Source organism: Scomber scombrus, chromosome 1, assembly GCF_963691925.1.
Source record: "Scomber scombrus chromosome 1, fScoSco1.1, whole genome shotgun sequence".
In the NCBI taxonomy this organism is placed as follows: domain Eukaryota; kingdom Metazoa; phylum Chordata; class Actinopteri; order Scombriformes; family Scombridae; genus Scomber; species Scomber scombrus.
The window spans coordinates 19,466,812-19,485,254 of NC_084970.1; the positions used below are offsets into that span (position 1 = coordinate 19,466,812).

Genomic DNA, 18,443 nt, shown 5'->3' on the forward strand with positions numbered 1-18,443 from the left:
ATATGAGGAGTGATTATTTGTGATCTTATGATGAGAAACCCTGAATCTTTCATTTCAAGGATCAGTTGAGACACTGTAGCTTAGAGTTCTGCAGTGGGATAAAGCTAATACATGAACCCGGCTATAATCACATAATCACATAATCACATAAGCCTGACCCATCCAAACCTGACTGTTACTACTGGTATTGGCATACTGAGATTAAGTGGGACATTTATTAATAAGTTACATTTAATATAATCAAACAAGAACCCAACCTGAGTCTGCACTTTTTGTGCAACTAAACAAATGAGCTGCTATGGTTTTAATTTGATCGGTTAAATAGAGAAACTTTCATCCCCTCCCTGTGTGATCAAATATATTGTTGTGCAGTCAGATTCATCCATATGTACAGAATATGAGATAACAGGGCTGTGTCCATCCTAAGTGCTGATGTAAGATCAGTTCCTAGAAACAATAAGCTAAGGATCTGACTAATCTATAGGTGATATCACACTGACCTGTGACTATCTATGTGACTTCATTTTCTGGAAGCCTCCATCCTACGTATGACTGCAGAACATTTGCTATTAATTAGTTGAATATGTTTATTACACGAGGGGTGGGGCTGCCTGTGCATTAGATAGATGTCTGTAGATCTACAATAACCTCTATGTGTGGCCTTTTTCCTCCAGAGCGTCCAGTGAACGCAGACCAGCAGGAGCGGACCCTGCTGACAGGCGTATTCAGCGTCAGGAAGGGCAAGACACAGCTGCACAAGTGGGCTGAGCGGCAGGTCATTCTATGCGGCACCTGTCTAATCGTGGCCTCTGTCAAAGATAGCCTGACTGGGAAGATGCACATCCTGCCTCTGGTGGGGGGAAAGGTGAGAGATTAGAGTTTGTAGGTCAGACAACCTGAAGGGGTTTCTTTTTTCCCCAGGGAAGAGCTACACTCCAGGCTTAGAGTAGATACTCTACAACAACACAGCTGGGCTGGAGGTCTGGATGGAACTGAGTGCAGTGCTATCAGTTAAAAAGATGACTGTAGATGGATAGTGTGTCATCTAATGCAATGCACCTCATGCATTTAAGGCATTTAAGAACTAAATATAATACAAGAACTTCTTTACCTGTTTACTTTGTCAGAGAACCAATAAAATAAGATGTCTGTTGGGATTCACACCTTTATAATCTGGGCCTGATTTAAAAAAACACAAGAAGGTGCAGATTCCTTTTATACATAACTATATGCAAACTTGAATTAAAGAAGTCAATTTTCAAATATTCAAAGCCTTTTATAAACAAGCTGTATATCAAAGATAATACATCATCACAAAATAAATACTGAAATGCTGATTGATGTAAAACTTTAAGATGACTGAAAATTATTTTACCATTATCATTACAATAAATAGTAATGATAAATACTATTTGCCATTTGTGTTTTCTCTCCCAGTGTTCCTCCTTACCTTATCTATGTTGTTTTTGTATTGAGGTGGAGGAGGTGAAGCGCAGGCAACACTGTCTGATGTTCAGCTCAGCCGGATCACAGGCCCAGACATACTTTGTCAACTTTGACACACTCGCGGACTACCAACGGTGGCATCGGCAGGCATCAAAAGTAAGCAAGAGACACAGAGGGTGTGTTACTGCACATTATGTTTCCCCCCATCTTTTCTCTCAGCAGCAGTTTGTTTGTTCTCAATTTTTTCCTCTGGGCTTGTCCTTAAATCAGGGATTAGATGTTGGGACCACAGTTGCCCTCTGTCCAAGTACTGCTGATTGGCTCCACAGAGGCAAACTCTCAGTGGTGTCTGGCATTGATTGAACAGCATACCTTGAGTCACATAGTTTATGTTTTACTTCTATTAGAGTTCACTTCTATTGAATTTTTTCATTTACGGCAACTCACATCAGTTGAATTTTACATGAGTCAGTGTGGATTAGAGTTAAACGATCCAAACATATTTTTGTATTTGTTATATACTGCATGTGTTTCAGACAATGCTGCCAGGTCTTCACAGCTGTTCTTCAAATAAGTCATTGTTTCAGCTTGTTTTGGCTCTAATATTGTAATTCATGGCTTCTGTGCCGCAGCTCCTTCCTGGAGCCGAACAGCCTTTTTGAGAGCCTCCACTGAGGCAGAGCCAGCCTACAATTAGCCATGGAAGGAGAAAGCCAACTGGAAAAAAAAGAAAATCCAATTAGTTGCAGATTCATGCTAAGTCCAAGATCTCTCTCTACCATGGTGGTATGGATTACTGGGTTAGAGTAGCCTATGAGTGCACTGTATTTAGGCAGAGACTTAGACGAAAGGTTTCTATGGAGACTGGGGATGATGACTGATGAAGGTTTTTGGTGGATTTGGGCCAGTGTTTATGCTACATTGCATAAATTGTAAGAGTATGCGTTTGAGACACAGCAAGTGCATTTGTGCTTGCACAATGAGCATGCAGGATTAGACTGAATACTGAATACAGGTCAGAGATACATTACATTACAGTGCTAGAGCAGCATGTAAGAATTTGAAAGTCAGAATATGTTAAATACACTCCTGTAGATTCATTTTTGTATGTGTTCAACTAATTATGTCACAAATATTTACAACTAATTAGCAACTGGTACACATAATTTTAAATGTGTATAAATAGAAACAGAATGTTTTGATAATAATTTTGCAATAGTCCTCTATTGCTGACATTGGCTATAAAGTTGCCAGAGATATACAAGCATCGATCGTATGTCAATATGTCCTTTCTCAATAATGATTTATGTCATGAATAAATTGTTTACACACAAACTGTATTAAAAGCATAGTCCTGACTACACCTCAGATGTATTTGCAAAAACTGAGTTTGTGGTTAATTAACGTGATTAGGAAATAATATGTATTGTGCTACTCACTATTCAGTAACTATCGCACCAGAACATGAACATCCTGACAGTTTAAAAGAATTCAGAAGCTGCACAGAGAAGGCCGAACTACTGTAGCATCTTAGAGTTTTAGGGGTTAGCAAAGAGGACTGGAGCTATCAATCAAGTGCTACATTAATGCACCAGATATATCTGAGACTAATTGTATGTTTTAATGTTTCCATGTTTTTACTATTATTGGGTTTTATTTTTATTTTCTAAAATTGCATGTTTTTAGGGGTTTTTTAATTTCCAATTTTTACTGTTAAATGTTTGTTTTATGTAAAGCACATTGAGTTGCCATTGTGTATGAAATGCGCTATATAAATAAAGCTGCTTTGCCTTGCCTTGCCTTGCCTTGCCTTGCCTTGCCTTGCCTTGCCTTGCCTTGCCTTGACTTGCCTTGCCTGGCAGACGAGTAGTTTTGTGGGAGATGAGCAGTTTTGTCTTTGTCGTCTCTAAAAAGCGGTGACGTGATGTCACGCTCCGTTGAGCAGCAGTCCCATTTTCTGGCCTGCTGCACAGCGTGCAGCCCTGTAGTTAATGGAGGACGCAAGGCAAGGCAAGGCAAGGCAGTTTTATTTATATAGCGCATTTCATACACAGTGGCAACTCAATGTGCTTTACATAAAAGAAACATTTAACAGAAAAAATTGAAAAAACATGGAATTTGAGAAATAAAAATAAAACCCAATCATCCAACACATACATACCCCCCCCCCCCCCCCCCCCACACACACACTAATAATAAAAACAAAGTACAGAAACATAGAAAGAGAGAATAAAATACTATAATATTGAGTATTAAAAATAAGATTGCAGCATAAAATAATGATTTGCTTTAAAATCATTAAAAGGACATAGAGTGCAAATGAAAGATTAAAATTTAAAGTGCTTTGAAAGAGCTCAATCATAAGCACAGGAGAAAAGAAGTGTTTTTAACCTGGATTTAAAAATATTCACAGTTGGGGCTGATTTCAGTTCTGCCGGTAGTTTGTTCCAGTTGTGTGCAGCATAACAGCTAAAAGCTGCTTCACCATGTTTAGTCTGAACTCTGGGCTCCACTATCTGACCTGAGTCAGTAGATCTCAGAGCTCTACTGGGTTTATATTCTACTAACATGTCATTCATGTATTCTGGACCTAAACCATTCAGTGATTTGTAGACCAGTAGCATAACTTTAAAATCTATTCTATAGCTGACTGGGAGCCAGTGTAAAGACTTTAGAACTGGAGTAATGTGCTCTGATCTCTTTGTTCTGGTTAAAACTCGAGCTGCAGCGTTCTGAATGAGCTGCAGTTGTTTAATGCTTTTTTGTGGGAGTCCAGTCAGAAGACCATTACAGTAGTCGAGTCTACTGGAGATGAAAGCATGAATCAACTTCTCCTGGTCTGTTTGAGACATAAAACCCTTCACTCTGGATATGTTCTTAAGCTGATAGAAGGCTGTTTTGGTGATTGATTTGATATGACTGCTGAAGGTCAGATCTGAGTCTATCAGCACGCCAAGGTTTCGGACTTGGTCGCTAGTTTTTAGAGAGAGTGACTCGAGATGTTTACTGACAGCAATCCTCTTCTCTTTATTGCCAAAAACAATTACCTCAGTTTTGTCCTGATTTAATTGAAGGAAATTTTGGTTCATCCAATTTGTTACTTGCTCTAAACAGTGACACAATGACTGTATTGGACTGTAGTCATCCGGGGACAGTGCTAGGTATATCTGCGTGTCATCTGCATAACTGTGATAGTCTACATTAGAGTTCTGCAGAATTTGACCCAAAGGCAGCATATATAGACTGAACAGAAGGGGTCCAAGAACTGACCCCTGAGGAACTCCACATGTCATAGCAACTCGATCGGATTCATAACTTCCAATGGTCACAAAATAACTCCGCTCCTCCAAGTAGGACCTGAACCATTCTAGGACTGTTCCGCTGAGTCCTGCCCAAGTTTCCAACCTGTTCAACAGTATACTGTGATCCACAGTGTCAAACGCAGCACTGAGATCCAACAGGACCAGAACTGACACCTTGCCTGAGTCAGTGTTTAACCTTATGTCATTTAACACTCTAATAAGAGCTGTTTCTGTACTGTGGTGAGGTCGGAAGCCTGATTGAAATTTGTCAAAAAGGCCACTGGAGTTCAAGAAATTGCTGAGTTGATTAAAAACCACTTTCTCAATGATCTTGGCTATAAAAGGAAGATTTGAGATAGGTCTGTAGTTGGTTAACATGGAAGCATCCAGCGTTCTCTTTTTTAAGAGTGGCTTAATGGCAGCTACTTTAAGGGGTTTAGGAAACGTGCCTGATTGAAGTGAGCTATTTATTATTTGTCGCAAATCTGTTTGGACAGAGTTCACAATAGTTTTAAAAAAGTCTGATGGCATTTTGTCAAGACAGCATGTTGATGGTTTTAGATGCTGAACTGTTTCCTCTATGGTTTTTTGGTCAACTTTTTTAAATTCTGACATCGCAGTTGAGTTATTCCTGGGAGGTCTTAGGGATTGCGTCTTTTTATTGTTTTGTTGATTTGTGTTGATATTTAACATTATGGACTGGATTTTTTCACTGAAAAAGCAAGCAAATTCATTGCATTTATCTGTGGAAAGGAGTTCTGGAGCTATCTGTTTAGGGGGGTTTGTAAGCTTATCAACCATAGCAAACAGAGTGCGAGTGTTGTTGATGTTCTTATTAATAATTTCAGAAAAGTGTCGCTGTCTAGCTTTGAGTAACTCATAGTTAAAATGACGCAGTCCTCAGCCTGGGCTGGACTAGCATTACTGGGGAGCCTGCAGTGATGGCTGGCCTGTAAACAATCATCTTGGACATGACTAAGGGTCTGTTCAGTTGCATTTTCTATGTGAAATGAGATAAATCTGTGTAGCCGCACTGTGACAGCAGAGGAGACTGAGATTCGAAAGCAGCACAGAATCACACATGTAGATGTTATCACACACGTTGGTTTTACTACCTGTGAAGACATTGTGTGTCTCACATTCATTCCCTTGGGGCTTCTATCTTAGCTTAACACAATACAATTCAACAGCACCATAAAACTCTAGCTATCAAAGTGATCATAACATTGAATTAAATCCTCTCTAGAGCAGTTTTTCAAAAATTAACATTATAACCTTCCGAGGATTGAATTTATTGCAGGGCTGTTATAGTAGACTGCAGTAGTTTTAGATAGATGTAACTATTGAACTGGCTCAGTTTACAGTAAGTCCACACATGTTTGCTGAGGCCTGACTGTAACTGGCTCATATTAAGGAGTTACTCTCTTTCTTAATTCATGATGACAGTGCTTCTCTGGAAGATAAGCTTTACTGCTCTGGAAACTGGGGCATTGCCTGTCTGAAGTCACTTCTTGGCAAATAAGCCGGCTGCTTGCATAATCTGAGGCCAATGTATTGTATTTGTTTCCTCTGTCCAAGCTTGCTTTAGGTAAAAACTTTGTCACACTTTAACAATTGAAGCCTGCTGTTGTTCCCTTGGGATTGGATTTCACAACAAGGCACATGGTGTTTGGATGTTTTTATTGCCTGATGATCAACTGCTCCTATATTTCTTATTGAGTAGAGTTCTTGAGCAAGAAGGAAAGAAATTTTATTGGGTCACAGGAGGATGCTGGTTTCTTAGTTGGATTTGTTGATGCCGATAGGAAAGTTATTGGCAAGTGGTTTTATGCTCTAAAAATGGGGATTTAGTCCTACTTCGTAAAACTATTAATGTCACATGAAAATAGGAAGATAGTGTAGCTACTACTTGTTAAATAAAGCAGAAGGTGTTAGCTAAAGTTAGCTAGAGTTTCGTGGCTCTTTTAGATTATCCCATTGAGCACCACCTCTGAAAATTGTTTTATTGCAAAAACTTAGAAACTATACAAGCATACCATTGCATCCACTGGCAGCTCAGAAGATGTTAACAGGGCATGCAATGCAAATACTGTTGAGTTTGGGAACAATGGTCCATCCACTGTATCTGTAGCACTTCAATCAAGCAAGATGGCAGCAACCATAATGGCCATATTTCGGCGTCAACATTGCAATGTTTGATGGTTCTAATATTTTTTTATTATTACAGTTATGTGCTGTGTGAAATGTGAGCATTGTTTGTACAAAGAGCTTTTGTAGACCTGTAACTAGCACAAGAGTCAGATTGAAAATCAGTAAAAAAAAAAATGCAATAAACTGAGCTTCATGTTTGCAACATGATGTGCTGACACCAAAAAATCCTTTCTAGTATCTAGTATTTACAGTTCTTCTAATCTGTGTGTGTGTGTGTGTGTGTGTGTGTGTGTGTGTGTGTGTGTGTGTGTGTGTGTGTGTGTGTGTGTGTGTGTGTGTGTGTGTGTGTGTGTGTGTGTGTGTGTGTGTAAAGGTGGTGTCTCAGACAGTGAGCCTGGTGGACCTGTCATGCTACAGTCTGGAAGCAGTGCCAGAATATCTGTTTTACAGCCAGGATATCACTCACCTCAACCTGCGACACAACTTCATGAGCCTACAGGGGCCTGGAGGCCTGCTCAACCTCCCCAGGTAATCACATGTCCGTTACCTGAACAATTTTAGCTAAACATCTGCTAATAGAAGGATGCAACAAAGGCACACAACCTTCAGCTAGAGATCAAGGGATTACAGTAAAAATGTGTCTTCCTGAAATACGTTTTAGCATGACAGAGAATCCCACCTGAAATTTTTTGGTGCTGTTGTGTAGTTGACCCTGTGCTCCAGCCTCCCAAGGGTGATTAATGAAGCAGCATATTATTGACGTACTTGGGGGTTTTGAAGAAAGCTAAAAAGCTGACAGCAATCAAACTAGTCAAACAGGCCTTTAGCTTCATGTCCAGTCCTGAACCGCTTATTTAAAAAAGTGGAATTTATTAGGAGATATATCACTATTAAATATTAATCATCTGCAAATGTCTCTATTTGTTGTATGCCTCCAGCATTATTACTCGGCTGGCGTTTATGTCTCATATTATATTATATTATATTATATTATATTATATTATATTATATTATATTATATTATATTATATTATATTATATTATATTATATTATATTATATTATATAAGATCCTATTCTGCTAATATGATGAAGATGATCTACACTACAATGTCCTGCACTGCCACAATATATATTACTCCCCCTCTCCCCATTTCTGGTGCACCCTCCTATTTAGAAAGAGGATGCAATAAATGAGGTCTGTACTCTACCCAGCTGTGACTCATAACCGGCACCTCCACTGCTTACAGCACCTGGGGGAACAAGAGGAAGGTTAATGTGGAAGATGTAACTGTGCAGCAACACGGCACCACTTCATTCATCACAGCCCAGTATGTGTTTCTGTTTGAGAATTTAGGAAACACACATCTGTGCAGTATTTTATATCAGCTTCATCAAATCTAGCAGACAGTGTAGGCAACATCACAAACTGGTGATACTAAGGCACCTGTGGGGGGGATATAAATACTTTTCAATGTGAGCACTATTCTGTCTTTCCTGCCAGGGACGCTGGCTGCTTTTTTCAGCTTCTTTCAAAGGCATCTTAATAACCCGGTTCAAGCCCGAAGCACAAATAACAGCACAAAAACTCCCACAGTGGACTTGTGGGGAATGGATATACAGTATCTAATTTCCACAGTGTTCAGCTGGGATTTCAAGCCTTACTGCAATTTACCATATATCCTCTTTTTTATTCACATCCCTTGTCCTCTGCATTCTCCTGAGGCACAGCAAATAGCTACACAGACGAGACAGTGCATTCAGAATGTGGACCACAGTACGAGGTCAGCTACTATGCTGTTGCTCGTGTGTTTCATTGAATCTTCCACAGAGAAATTTTACTTCCGCTCTGAAGCTAATGGACGGTCACCTTAAGTTTCCTGTATTTTTACTTTTTATTCTCAGCACCAAAATGTGCTTGGCAGGTCATGCTCTGTTTCACAAAGTAGAACTAACAGCAAACAAAAACTTGAATGCTTCATATATTTATGGTCTTTTTGAAGAAAAACAAGAACTCTGTATTTGTTTGCATGTTCCTTTTGCAACTTTTTTTGTTTAGTTGTTTTTTGCTGTCCTATACGTGCTTATCATCCTACATGCTGTTCTCTTTGTCTTTAGGTTTTCGCAGCTGAAGAGCTTGAACTTGTCTCACAACCGTCTGGGTGTGTTCCCTGAATGTGTGTGTGAGATCCTCACCCTGACTGAACTCAACCTCTCCTGTAATAGTCTCCACACTGTCCCCGTGCAGATTGGCAATCTTCAAAGGTGCAGTACAGGATACAGTGACACACATATACATGTACATACAATACACACGCTACATAAAGTACATAAATTAATACTTGCCTTAAGATGTAATGTATGCATTTCTTTATGTACATATGTGAGATGCGCATGAACATACAGGACACACAAAATTCAATTAGTGTTAGAACTGAGTGAAGTAGAAAAATAATTTTAGCTGCACAGCTGCACAGGTGCACAAAGCGATTTTACAAGAACTAAATCCCAAATAATCAACAGTCACAAAATACCGCAAACTGTAAACATACTTAAACATGCTGACACACACACACACACAAACACACACACACACACACACACACACACACACACACACACACACACACACACACACACACACACACACACACACACACACACACACACACACACACACACACACCTAGTGTGGTCTGCCTTTGATGAGTAGGATGAGGTCTCTTTGTATCAGCTGCTTGGCTAGCGACTGGTATTTGAGACTAGACGTACTCCGTAATGCAAATAACTTTGGTCTTGTCGATAGAACATCTGGCAGGGCTTTGGAGCTGAATTTGTCGTTTTCTTTGTGTTATGTCTTTGTTTTTGTTATCACTATCCATTTCTGCTTAGTATCCAAAATGTTACTGCTGCATCGCTTCCTTATTTCCAAACCAAAGGCCGGGACAAGGGTGCATTAATTGTGCTGTTAAAATGAACTTGTGTTAATGTGTTATTAACAGCACATTCCTCTTTTTATTTTCTATTTATACACATCAGTAATCACCTTTGACCAGGTGCAATGAGATTGATCAATACAATTTTGAGAATATTTACACTTTATCTATCAAGAATAAATCACATTGTCACAATCATTTCATGAGAAGAAGTAAAAAATATTTTATTCCAACTTTATGGGCAACAGTGTATATAGATAGATAGATAGATAGATAGATATATAAATCTATGTAGCCTATTGGTATGTGCCATACAACAAACAAATTGAAAACAAATGAGCAGAACAGAAAACACAATGTGTGTGTGTTAGCCTAATTTGTATTTTACTTTAGCTGAGAACAATTAAAAAAGAATTTAGAAAGATTTATGTTTAGGTTTTGTTTATTTGTTTGTAATATGGTGTTTTCTGTTCTATAATGTTATTGTGTTTTTGCTTTTGTTCATTTGTTCCCTCAAATGTTCAGGCCATTGTCCTCATAATTAATGTTCTCAGAGAATCTGTATTGAGGCTTTCATGGAGTCAGTGAAAAGCATGAAGTTAAAATATTATGTTATGCAACCAGATTAAATCAGGAAGCTAAATCTGTCCAGTTTTCAGCCTGTGTACCTGCTTAATGTAGGATGCTGCTCAGTCCACAGTTAATGACTGTAACTTCAAATAGATTTAAGTAGATATTGTGACCAGTCTTTGAAGTAAAAGAAAGGAAAACATGACATGTTTTGTCCTTTCCTGTAGCCTGCAGACGCTGTCTTTGGATGGAAACCACCTCAGCTCCCTGCCTGAGGAGCTGGGTGGCCTGTCCCAGCTCAACAGTCTGGGGCTCTCCTTCAACAACTTCACTCACATCCCTGCTGTGTTTGAGAGATTGAGTGCAGTGGACAAGCTGGCCATGGCTGGAAACAGAGTAGAGAGTCTGGAGTTGTGTACTTTGGCCAGAATGAGCCACCTGAAAAACATTGACCTCCGGTAAGAAGCCAGTTGGGGATAAACAGCTCTTAGACTCCGCCTCAGTCTTTTCCTTCTTATCCTCTCTCTCTCTCTCTCTCTCTCTCTCTCTCTCTCTCTCTCTCTCTCTCTCTCTCTCTCTCTCTCTCTCTCTCTCTCTCTCTCTCTTCTCTCTCTCTCTCTCTCTCTCTCTCTCTCTCTCTCTCTCTCTCTCTCTCTCTCTCTCTCTCTCTCTCTCTCTCTCTCTCTCTGAATAATGTCAGATCAATATGTAATATTTAACGTAAAGGGAGCCTCCATATCACTGCCAATCATTCAGTGAGTATGAGGGTGGATGGAAAATACCCATGCACTTCCATCTGTCTCAAAAATTTATTTTCTGTATTATTCCAACATTGGCAGTAAGATTAATATACTGACACAAACACAACTCTGAACCCCAGCCATCCCTCCATTCCTCACCTCTCAGCCTTGCCTTTTTTATTGTACATTTATATACAGATGCCAGTTTTGCTGAGCACAAATGCTTTTTTTCAGTCATGTCCTGCTTCACACCTACGTTCACACCTGGAAGCTTCCCACAACTACACTACAACTACAAATGAGTTGGTCTCTCAGCAGCCCCTCAGGAACAGCTGGGGGCTAAATAAGCTTCTTGCACATGAGGGTTCAGTGGTGGTATAATGAGGGATGGGAACGCTCTCCTTTTTTTCATAGCATTTTGGGGATCAAACCAGCAACCGCTGCTCCGCCCACAGCCAACCAATAACTCAGCCTTGAGAGTTAAGTTGTGGTTTGGCAACGGCAGACTTCATTTATAAGGGCAAGGTGCATCTGAGGTGGATTAGAGGGCTGACAGCTCTCATAAAAGAGGAATTGTTGTTTATTAACAGGAAGGATTGGATCAAGGAGAGCCTTGACAGTCATGAACTCAGAATTTCACTGCTATTTGTTGTCTAGCTGGGGACTGTTTTAAGGCATAGTACAAACCAGAATACAAACCAGTCTGTCCTCCAACAAACACAATATCTTGGATGCCACTGATTTTTCATGTAACTTGACAGATGGATGTGTGTTTCAGATTATTATCCGAAGAAGAGTGCTACAGTGTTGGAGCATTCAACTCATGTTGATTTTTCTGCATGCCCCGATTTTCACAACAGTATAGTTCATTGCCCTGTTCTACATAAATGTTAAACTATAAACTACAGCTCCAACTCAGGTGAATACTAGAGTAGAAAGTGTCTATTATTCATCTCTATATTCTTAAAGATTAACATTAGTGTCAATAGCTGTGATGGTCTCACAGTTATGTATACTGATGATCTGTCACTGTAAACTAAAATATCCAATATCTAATAAATACCATACTACGAATTTACTTCCTGTTTAAGGCACTTTATTTGATGTCACTTTAATACATAAAAGTGGTAACTCCATCCCTTATACTCCCATCTAATGCAGGCTGAATGGGCTACGCTGTGTGAAGAGTGAGAGTCTAGAGGCAGTGAACCAGGTGACCCAGCTGGATTTAAGGGACAACTGCTTGGACTCACTAGACCTGAGCTGTGTCTGCAACCTGGAGACTCTTCACTGCCAGCGCAACCAGCTGGGGACACTCACGCTCAGCGGTTTCACACTGCGCATGTTTCATGCCAGCAGCAACCGTGAGTCAAAGAGGGTCAACTAGCTGTTGTTATTGCCTCACTGGCTGTAGATGTCTGTATGTTTAATGATACATTCACTTCATAAACACACATGTGCACAGTTCAAATGTTTAGGTACTGATTGCTTGCTTTTATCTGCCCATAGGCCTTATTACAGTCAACATCTATCCAGTCCCTAACCAGTTGACACACATGGACTTATCACAGTGAGTTCTGTCTGGGAATAAGAGTTGGCCATGGGATCTGTGTTGACAGGTTTTGTTGGGGGGTTTTTTTGTTTTTTTTTACAGGCACAGAGGTCTCATAGTATTTGCAGTGCTCATAATGTCAGTCAGAAACTTTATCAGTTGGGGTGTGCAGATTTAATTGCTATATAGTAAACATTTCTCTTTGTTTTTTCTCATGCTCTTTTTCCTTCTTTTTTTGTCACTATGCACAAAGGAGTGGCTTAGGTTAATTTAGCTCATTTTGCTCAACAGTTTGGTCTTATCACTTTTTTTCATAATGCCCAATGTCACTAATGGCAGCACAAAAACTATCTGCAGTATATGCTTTAATGTTTAAGGCAAATATGTACAAAAGGAGCCCATCAACCTATCTTTTTAATAATGAAAAAAAGGTTGATTAGGCCTAGACCTTTTACCCATGCATACAATTTAAGACCTCTTCATTTTTGGTGTATATGGTTATAACCTCCTGGCCTATAATTAAGCAGTAGATGCGACAATATGTCCGGAATAAAAATATGCTGTTTTGTGTTTCTGATCTAAATCCCAATGTGTAACAATTTGTAAAATTCCTCTTTTTACGTCAACCACCAGGTGTTGACTGTGCAGACTCTGTGTGTTTTATTAAAATAATTATTGACACACTGAAAATTACTACTGTTTATTGCAACCTTAAAACTGTTTACTCATCTGTGCAATTGGAATGAAAATGCCAGCTCTGCTCTCTTTGAGTCTTAGCGTGTGTGTCTCGCTGTGCATATGCGTATGTGTGTTGAGACAGGAACCTTTTGGAGTACCTTCCGGACTGGGTGTGCGACTGCAGAAAGATTGAGATGCTAGACGTGACGCACAACCTCCTGTCTGAGCTTCCTTCCAGGTTACTGGCTCTGTTCCTGAAGCTGTTATGTTCAAAGTCCACCTCTCATGTTGCATCATTTGAATTTGTTTAATTTCTTGTTATAAACAGCCCATTATCCTTTCTAGAGCATCAGGTGTCACATAACACATGGTCATGCTTTTTAAAAGCTCACACTTATGCCAAAATGATTTTCATTATTCCCAAAAATGTTGTAATGATTGTAAGTACAAGGCACAAGTAACAGGTGTTATCATTCCATTTGAGGAAGACAGTATCTGCGTATACAGTATCTGCGTATACAGACAGTATAGCGATCCGACCTATAGTTCTTGGCTTGCAGTTGCCATCATTCACTGGCAGCCCTTAACACTGCATTTGCATTTGAATGAGACATCAGAAAAGCTTTTGCAAATGAGATAATATTCTTCTTCACTGTAGCAACTCATGACCTCTGTGATGGTTTCAGGAGAGAATAAAAAACTGCTGTGGAAGTCTGTTTAGGCAGCCAAGCTGAACAAGTTATTGATGCATTAGTTAGCATGGGTTGCCATGCCTGACAACACCCCTAAAGCTTCACAAGTTGTCAAGTTTGCATGGGGAGACGATGTTTTCTGGTTCTTTGCCTTTTTGTTGGTCTGTTTTTTTTCACATCCTAATCTGTCTCTCTAACGTCTCCCCGGGACTCCAACAGACTGTTCAACAGCTTGAGTTTGAGAAAGCTGCTGGCGGGGAACAATCATTTGCAGAGAGTGCCTGACCTACTTGACCATGTCCCTCTGGAAGCCCTAGACCTCCAGCACAACAAGCTAGTCGAGCTCCCTGAGAGTCTCTTTTACAAGACCTTAAAGTGAGTTTCTCAACCCCTTTTCCTCTTCTGATATGACTATATTTCTGTTTCCATCCTCTCCTTCATACTGTGTATACTGTTACTTGATTTCTTTAAAAGTAAAAGCTGGTCACTCTTCCTGCAGTTCCCTGTTTGGTTGCAGTTGACAATTAACAGTATCATAGCTTATTGTTTTAGGTGATGAAGTAAAGTGTGTATGGAAGGTTTGTGGTTTAGCTCTATAGACCATTCTAGAACGTAAATCGATCTTAACTTACCCTCCTATTTCCTGTGTGGTAAATCACTTAACACCCATTAGGAGGTCAAGCACTCTAATGTACTTTATTGTCTCTGATTCTGAGACGTAATGGTAGGGACTACTTTGTGCATGATGTGTTTCCTGATGTGTTTTCTAAAAGCTGCACAGCTTACAAGGAGAGCAGCAGTTACACTAAAGAATGATGCAAAAGGTGTCAAGTCGATTTTATTTATATAGCCCAATATCTCAAATCACAAATTTGCCTCAAGGGGCTCAATGGTTATCAAAACTATGACGATGGAAACTGCACTGACAGCTAACAGTCGTGCATATTCATATTGGCTGCAAGGCCTGGCCAGTGAAAAGTTGACAGTATTGTAATGTTTGTGGGCTGCAAGATATCAGTGCACTTTAATAATGTCTGACTGTTTTAAAAAAGCAACATGACAAAGGTCACTCCCTCATGGGTCAGAAGGACAGATTTTATCCCGTTCAATATGTGATACCCACAGACAATCAGTTAACAACACCAATTACACAGTAAACCGCTGGAGCTTAAATTACTGCCATTCCTCTCTGTGTAGGTTCAACAGTATGTAAATCAATGCTCCACTTGCAGGGAGGAATTAATGGTCTGTGTTTAGAGGTATCCTCTTCACTGCAGTGAGAATCAGACGAAACCTTGGAAGCCTGCAAAGCCCTCACAAATTTGAACTTACACTTTAACCATCTACATTTGTACCTTCAATTACATTATTACAGTGTATGTCCTCTATTCTGTGCAAAATCTGTGGATTCTTCTTACATACGTAACATATAACATTGTAACACTACTACAAATATTGTAGCTGTAACTATTGCTAGAATCATGTAATGTTAATCATTTTGCCACAGACTACTTTACTGAATGTAATCTTAATTGAAAATAAGTCAAGCACTATGGCATATAAATTGAATATTATAGTTGTTAGGCTCTCTGATATTCAAATGAACACTTGTGGTCTGCACTTAGTCAAAGTCCTGATGTACTTTAAACAAAATTAAAATAATTAAAATGTAAGGGGAAAAATCTCATTTAATTTCAACTTCGAATCCACTGTAAATGAGACAGGGTACATGGGTATATGGGTACACTCCTTAGACGCAATCCTGGCTATGACGCAATAGGCAATCCAGAGATCTACACACACTTTTTGAAAACTAATGCATGTGTTGCTTTTATTTGTCCTCCCTCGCAGCCTGAAATACTTAAACGTATCAGCCAATGCCTTGGAAAGTATTCCTCCCAGCAGCCAATCAGAGGAGAGCCTCAGCACACTGCAGGAGCTCTACCTGACGAGGAACAACCTAAACGAGAACTGTGGTGCTCTGTTGGTGGGACACCAGAGTCTGCGGGTGCTTCACATCGCCTACAACCAGCTGCTCTCCTTCCCTGCCAGGTGTGTTACCTTAGCTTCCAAGTCAGTCTGCATATCTGAGGCTCCAAATATTTGTGAATAATTTACTTCCAATGGTCATTTTGGACTTGTTTGCTTCATCCTGCCTATTTTCTGATTTGTGTTTCTGCTTTTTGTAAAGTACTTTATGTATGTCTGTAGGATTTTACTATACAGATAAAGTTATTATTATCATTAAGAACCATTATCTAAGATGCTACTCATAGTGCCATATGTTTATATCCTATAATTTAATTACATTGTGAATATAAGTGTTCTGCTTGTTAAGCTCACTGGAGTTTTCACTGTCATGTTTGTGTGTCTTCAGTAAGCTGAGTAAGATAGAACTGCTGGAGGAGCTTAATCTAAGTGGCAACAAGCTTAAGACTATCCCCTCCACTGTGTCCAGCTGTAAGAGACTGCATACCCTCATAGCACACTCCAACCACATTACTGTCTTCCCAGAGATCCTCAACCTGCCCGAGATCAAGGTCAGACTTGTTGTGCTTCTATTTGCGACACCTGACAAGTGCATTTGTTTATGATTATATTCAGCGTGTTTCAGCTCAAGTGTGTTTTGTATGTTTTGTAGCTCGTTGATCTAAGCTGTAATGAGCTGACTGAGATCCAGCTGCCAGACTCGCTGCCTGCCACTCTGCAAGAGCTGGACCTGACAGGCAACAGCAGCCTGATGCTGGAACACAAAACCCTTAACCTCTTCAGGTGAATCACAAAACTCAGACCAGTTTAGTTACATACTGAAACCTTGGCTTTGTATTCTGTAGTTGTCTGGACACACATTGGAGGGGCATTGCATCATTCTTACATGTCACATCAAACACCTACTATTATTACTGGTAGTGGTAGAAAAGTATAAATATACTGCCATCTAAAATAGTCTTGACTGTATTTCTTCTCCTTTTTTAGTCACATTACCACCCTTAAATTAGACCAGAAATCCACAACGTCAGCAGGAGACTCCTTGAACACCTCCACTCCATGGAACCATGGTTACTCTGAAATGAGCGGCCAAAGGAACAAGTGAGCAGTGTGTCCTCTTCTGTTTGTGAACATAAAAAGCCTAATTTTTCTCAGCTGCACAAAGAATCTGTCCAAACTGTCATGTAGAAGTAAACAAATGACTACAGACGTACTCATTGTGTAAACAAATCTGTTTTACCTAAAACACTTTAGCTCTCATTCATGTCAAAATGAATCTTCCCTCAGCCAGTCTTTCTAATCTGGCCAAAGTGCCCAGGCTTACCTTTTGTCTTCTGCTGTCTGCAGGCACATAATCACTCTTTAAAAACTTGTTTTGGTGCTTTGGATTAGGGATGTCCCAATCCAGCTTTTTGCACTTCCGATCCGATACCGATATTATAGCTTTTAGCATAGGCCGATACCGATACCGGCCGATCCAAGCATGTATTAAAGATTAAAGATATTTACTTATTTTGTTGTTATACTCATGTTGAAAAGGGTTTTACTCTTAAGAACAACTAGCCAACTTAATTAGGTTAGTTTGAATAATCCACAATGGTTGGTAATGAGAAGCTGACCTGTTTATTCTTAACAGGGTTAAATATAGACAAAATAATAAATATAGTCAATTAACCACACAAACTGAATTGGCATCAGTGCTCTGCTCTTGAACAACAAGAGTGTAAACCAAGGCTTAAAAAGCCATCAGTGCAAACAATATTGTAAATTGTATTAAAAAAGCAAAACATACAAAAAAGCTGAGTAGAAAATAAATAGTGGGATGCTGGACAGGTCGCTAGGTGTGCTGAAAAACGCGGACCGGATTAGGGGGAAAAGCTGAAAAAAACTGGAATGGATTACCTACATCGGTGCGCTGGAAAACACGGACCGGAGCTTTGAAAACAAACTGGATCGGGAGTCCGGATCGGGATTTTCCCGTGCAGGCCGATCCGATATTGATATGCATTTTTTTGCTAATATCGGCGGCCGATCCGATCCAAATATCGGATCGGGACATCCCTACTTTGGATATACTGTTGGGTTGTTGCTATACAAGCACATAGCAGGTGGCTAACACTGAGTCAATTGGCAGGAGCCTAGCAGTTTTATCTGGGCAGTCAGTGGATCTTTTTTAAGAGTTGCTGGTGCAGTGGAGCCTAATAATTCAATTGGATCTAATGCCTGTAACAATGATAAGTGCATTACTGTAGAGACCTCAGTATGCCTGGCTGCTCCTCCAGTGTCATGGCTGCTGTAGGGGCCCATGCAATGTCTTTTATCAGCTGTCACCCCTTGCTGTTTCCTTTGACCTGGAGCTGTGGTGTCACGAGCTGAACTATGTATGAA

At 39.9% G+C, this 18,443-nt stretch overlaps 1 protein-coding gene across 1 annotated transcript in view; it reads left to right on the forward strand.

Annotated features, from left to right (window-relative positions):
* phlpp2 (PH domain and leucine rich repeat protein phosphatase 2) overlaps positions 1-18,443 on the forward strand; it is a 48,386-nt gene that overhangs the window by 22,115 nt on the left and 7,828 nt on the right. Inside the window, exons 4-16 of the mRNA XM_062422669.1 lie at positions 675-865; positions 1,477-1,602; positions 7,273-7,427; positions 9,017-9,163; positions 10,632-10,862; positions 12,306-12,508; positions 12,654-12,714; positions 13,517-13,612; positions 14,286-14,441; positions 15,918-16,118; positions 16,444-16,606; positions 16,708-16,838; positions 17,043-17,156. Coding sequence (XP_062278653.1) covers positions 675-865; positions 1,477-1,602; positions 7,273-7,427; positions 9,017-9,163; positions 10,632-10,862; positions 12,306-12,508; positions 12,654-12,714; positions 13,517-13,612; positions 14,286-14,441; positions 15,918-16,118; positions 16,444-16,606; positions 16,708-16,838; positions 17,043-17,156 — 1,975 coding nt within the window. The remainder of the gene's footprint in view (positions 1-674; positions 866-1,476; positions 1,603-7,272; positions 7,428-9,016; positions 9,164-10,631; positions 10,863-12,305; positions 12,509-12,653; positions 12,715-13,516; positions 13,613-14,285; positions 14,442-15,917; positions 16,119-16,443; positions 16,607-16,707; positions 16,839-17,042; positions 17,157-18,443) is intronic.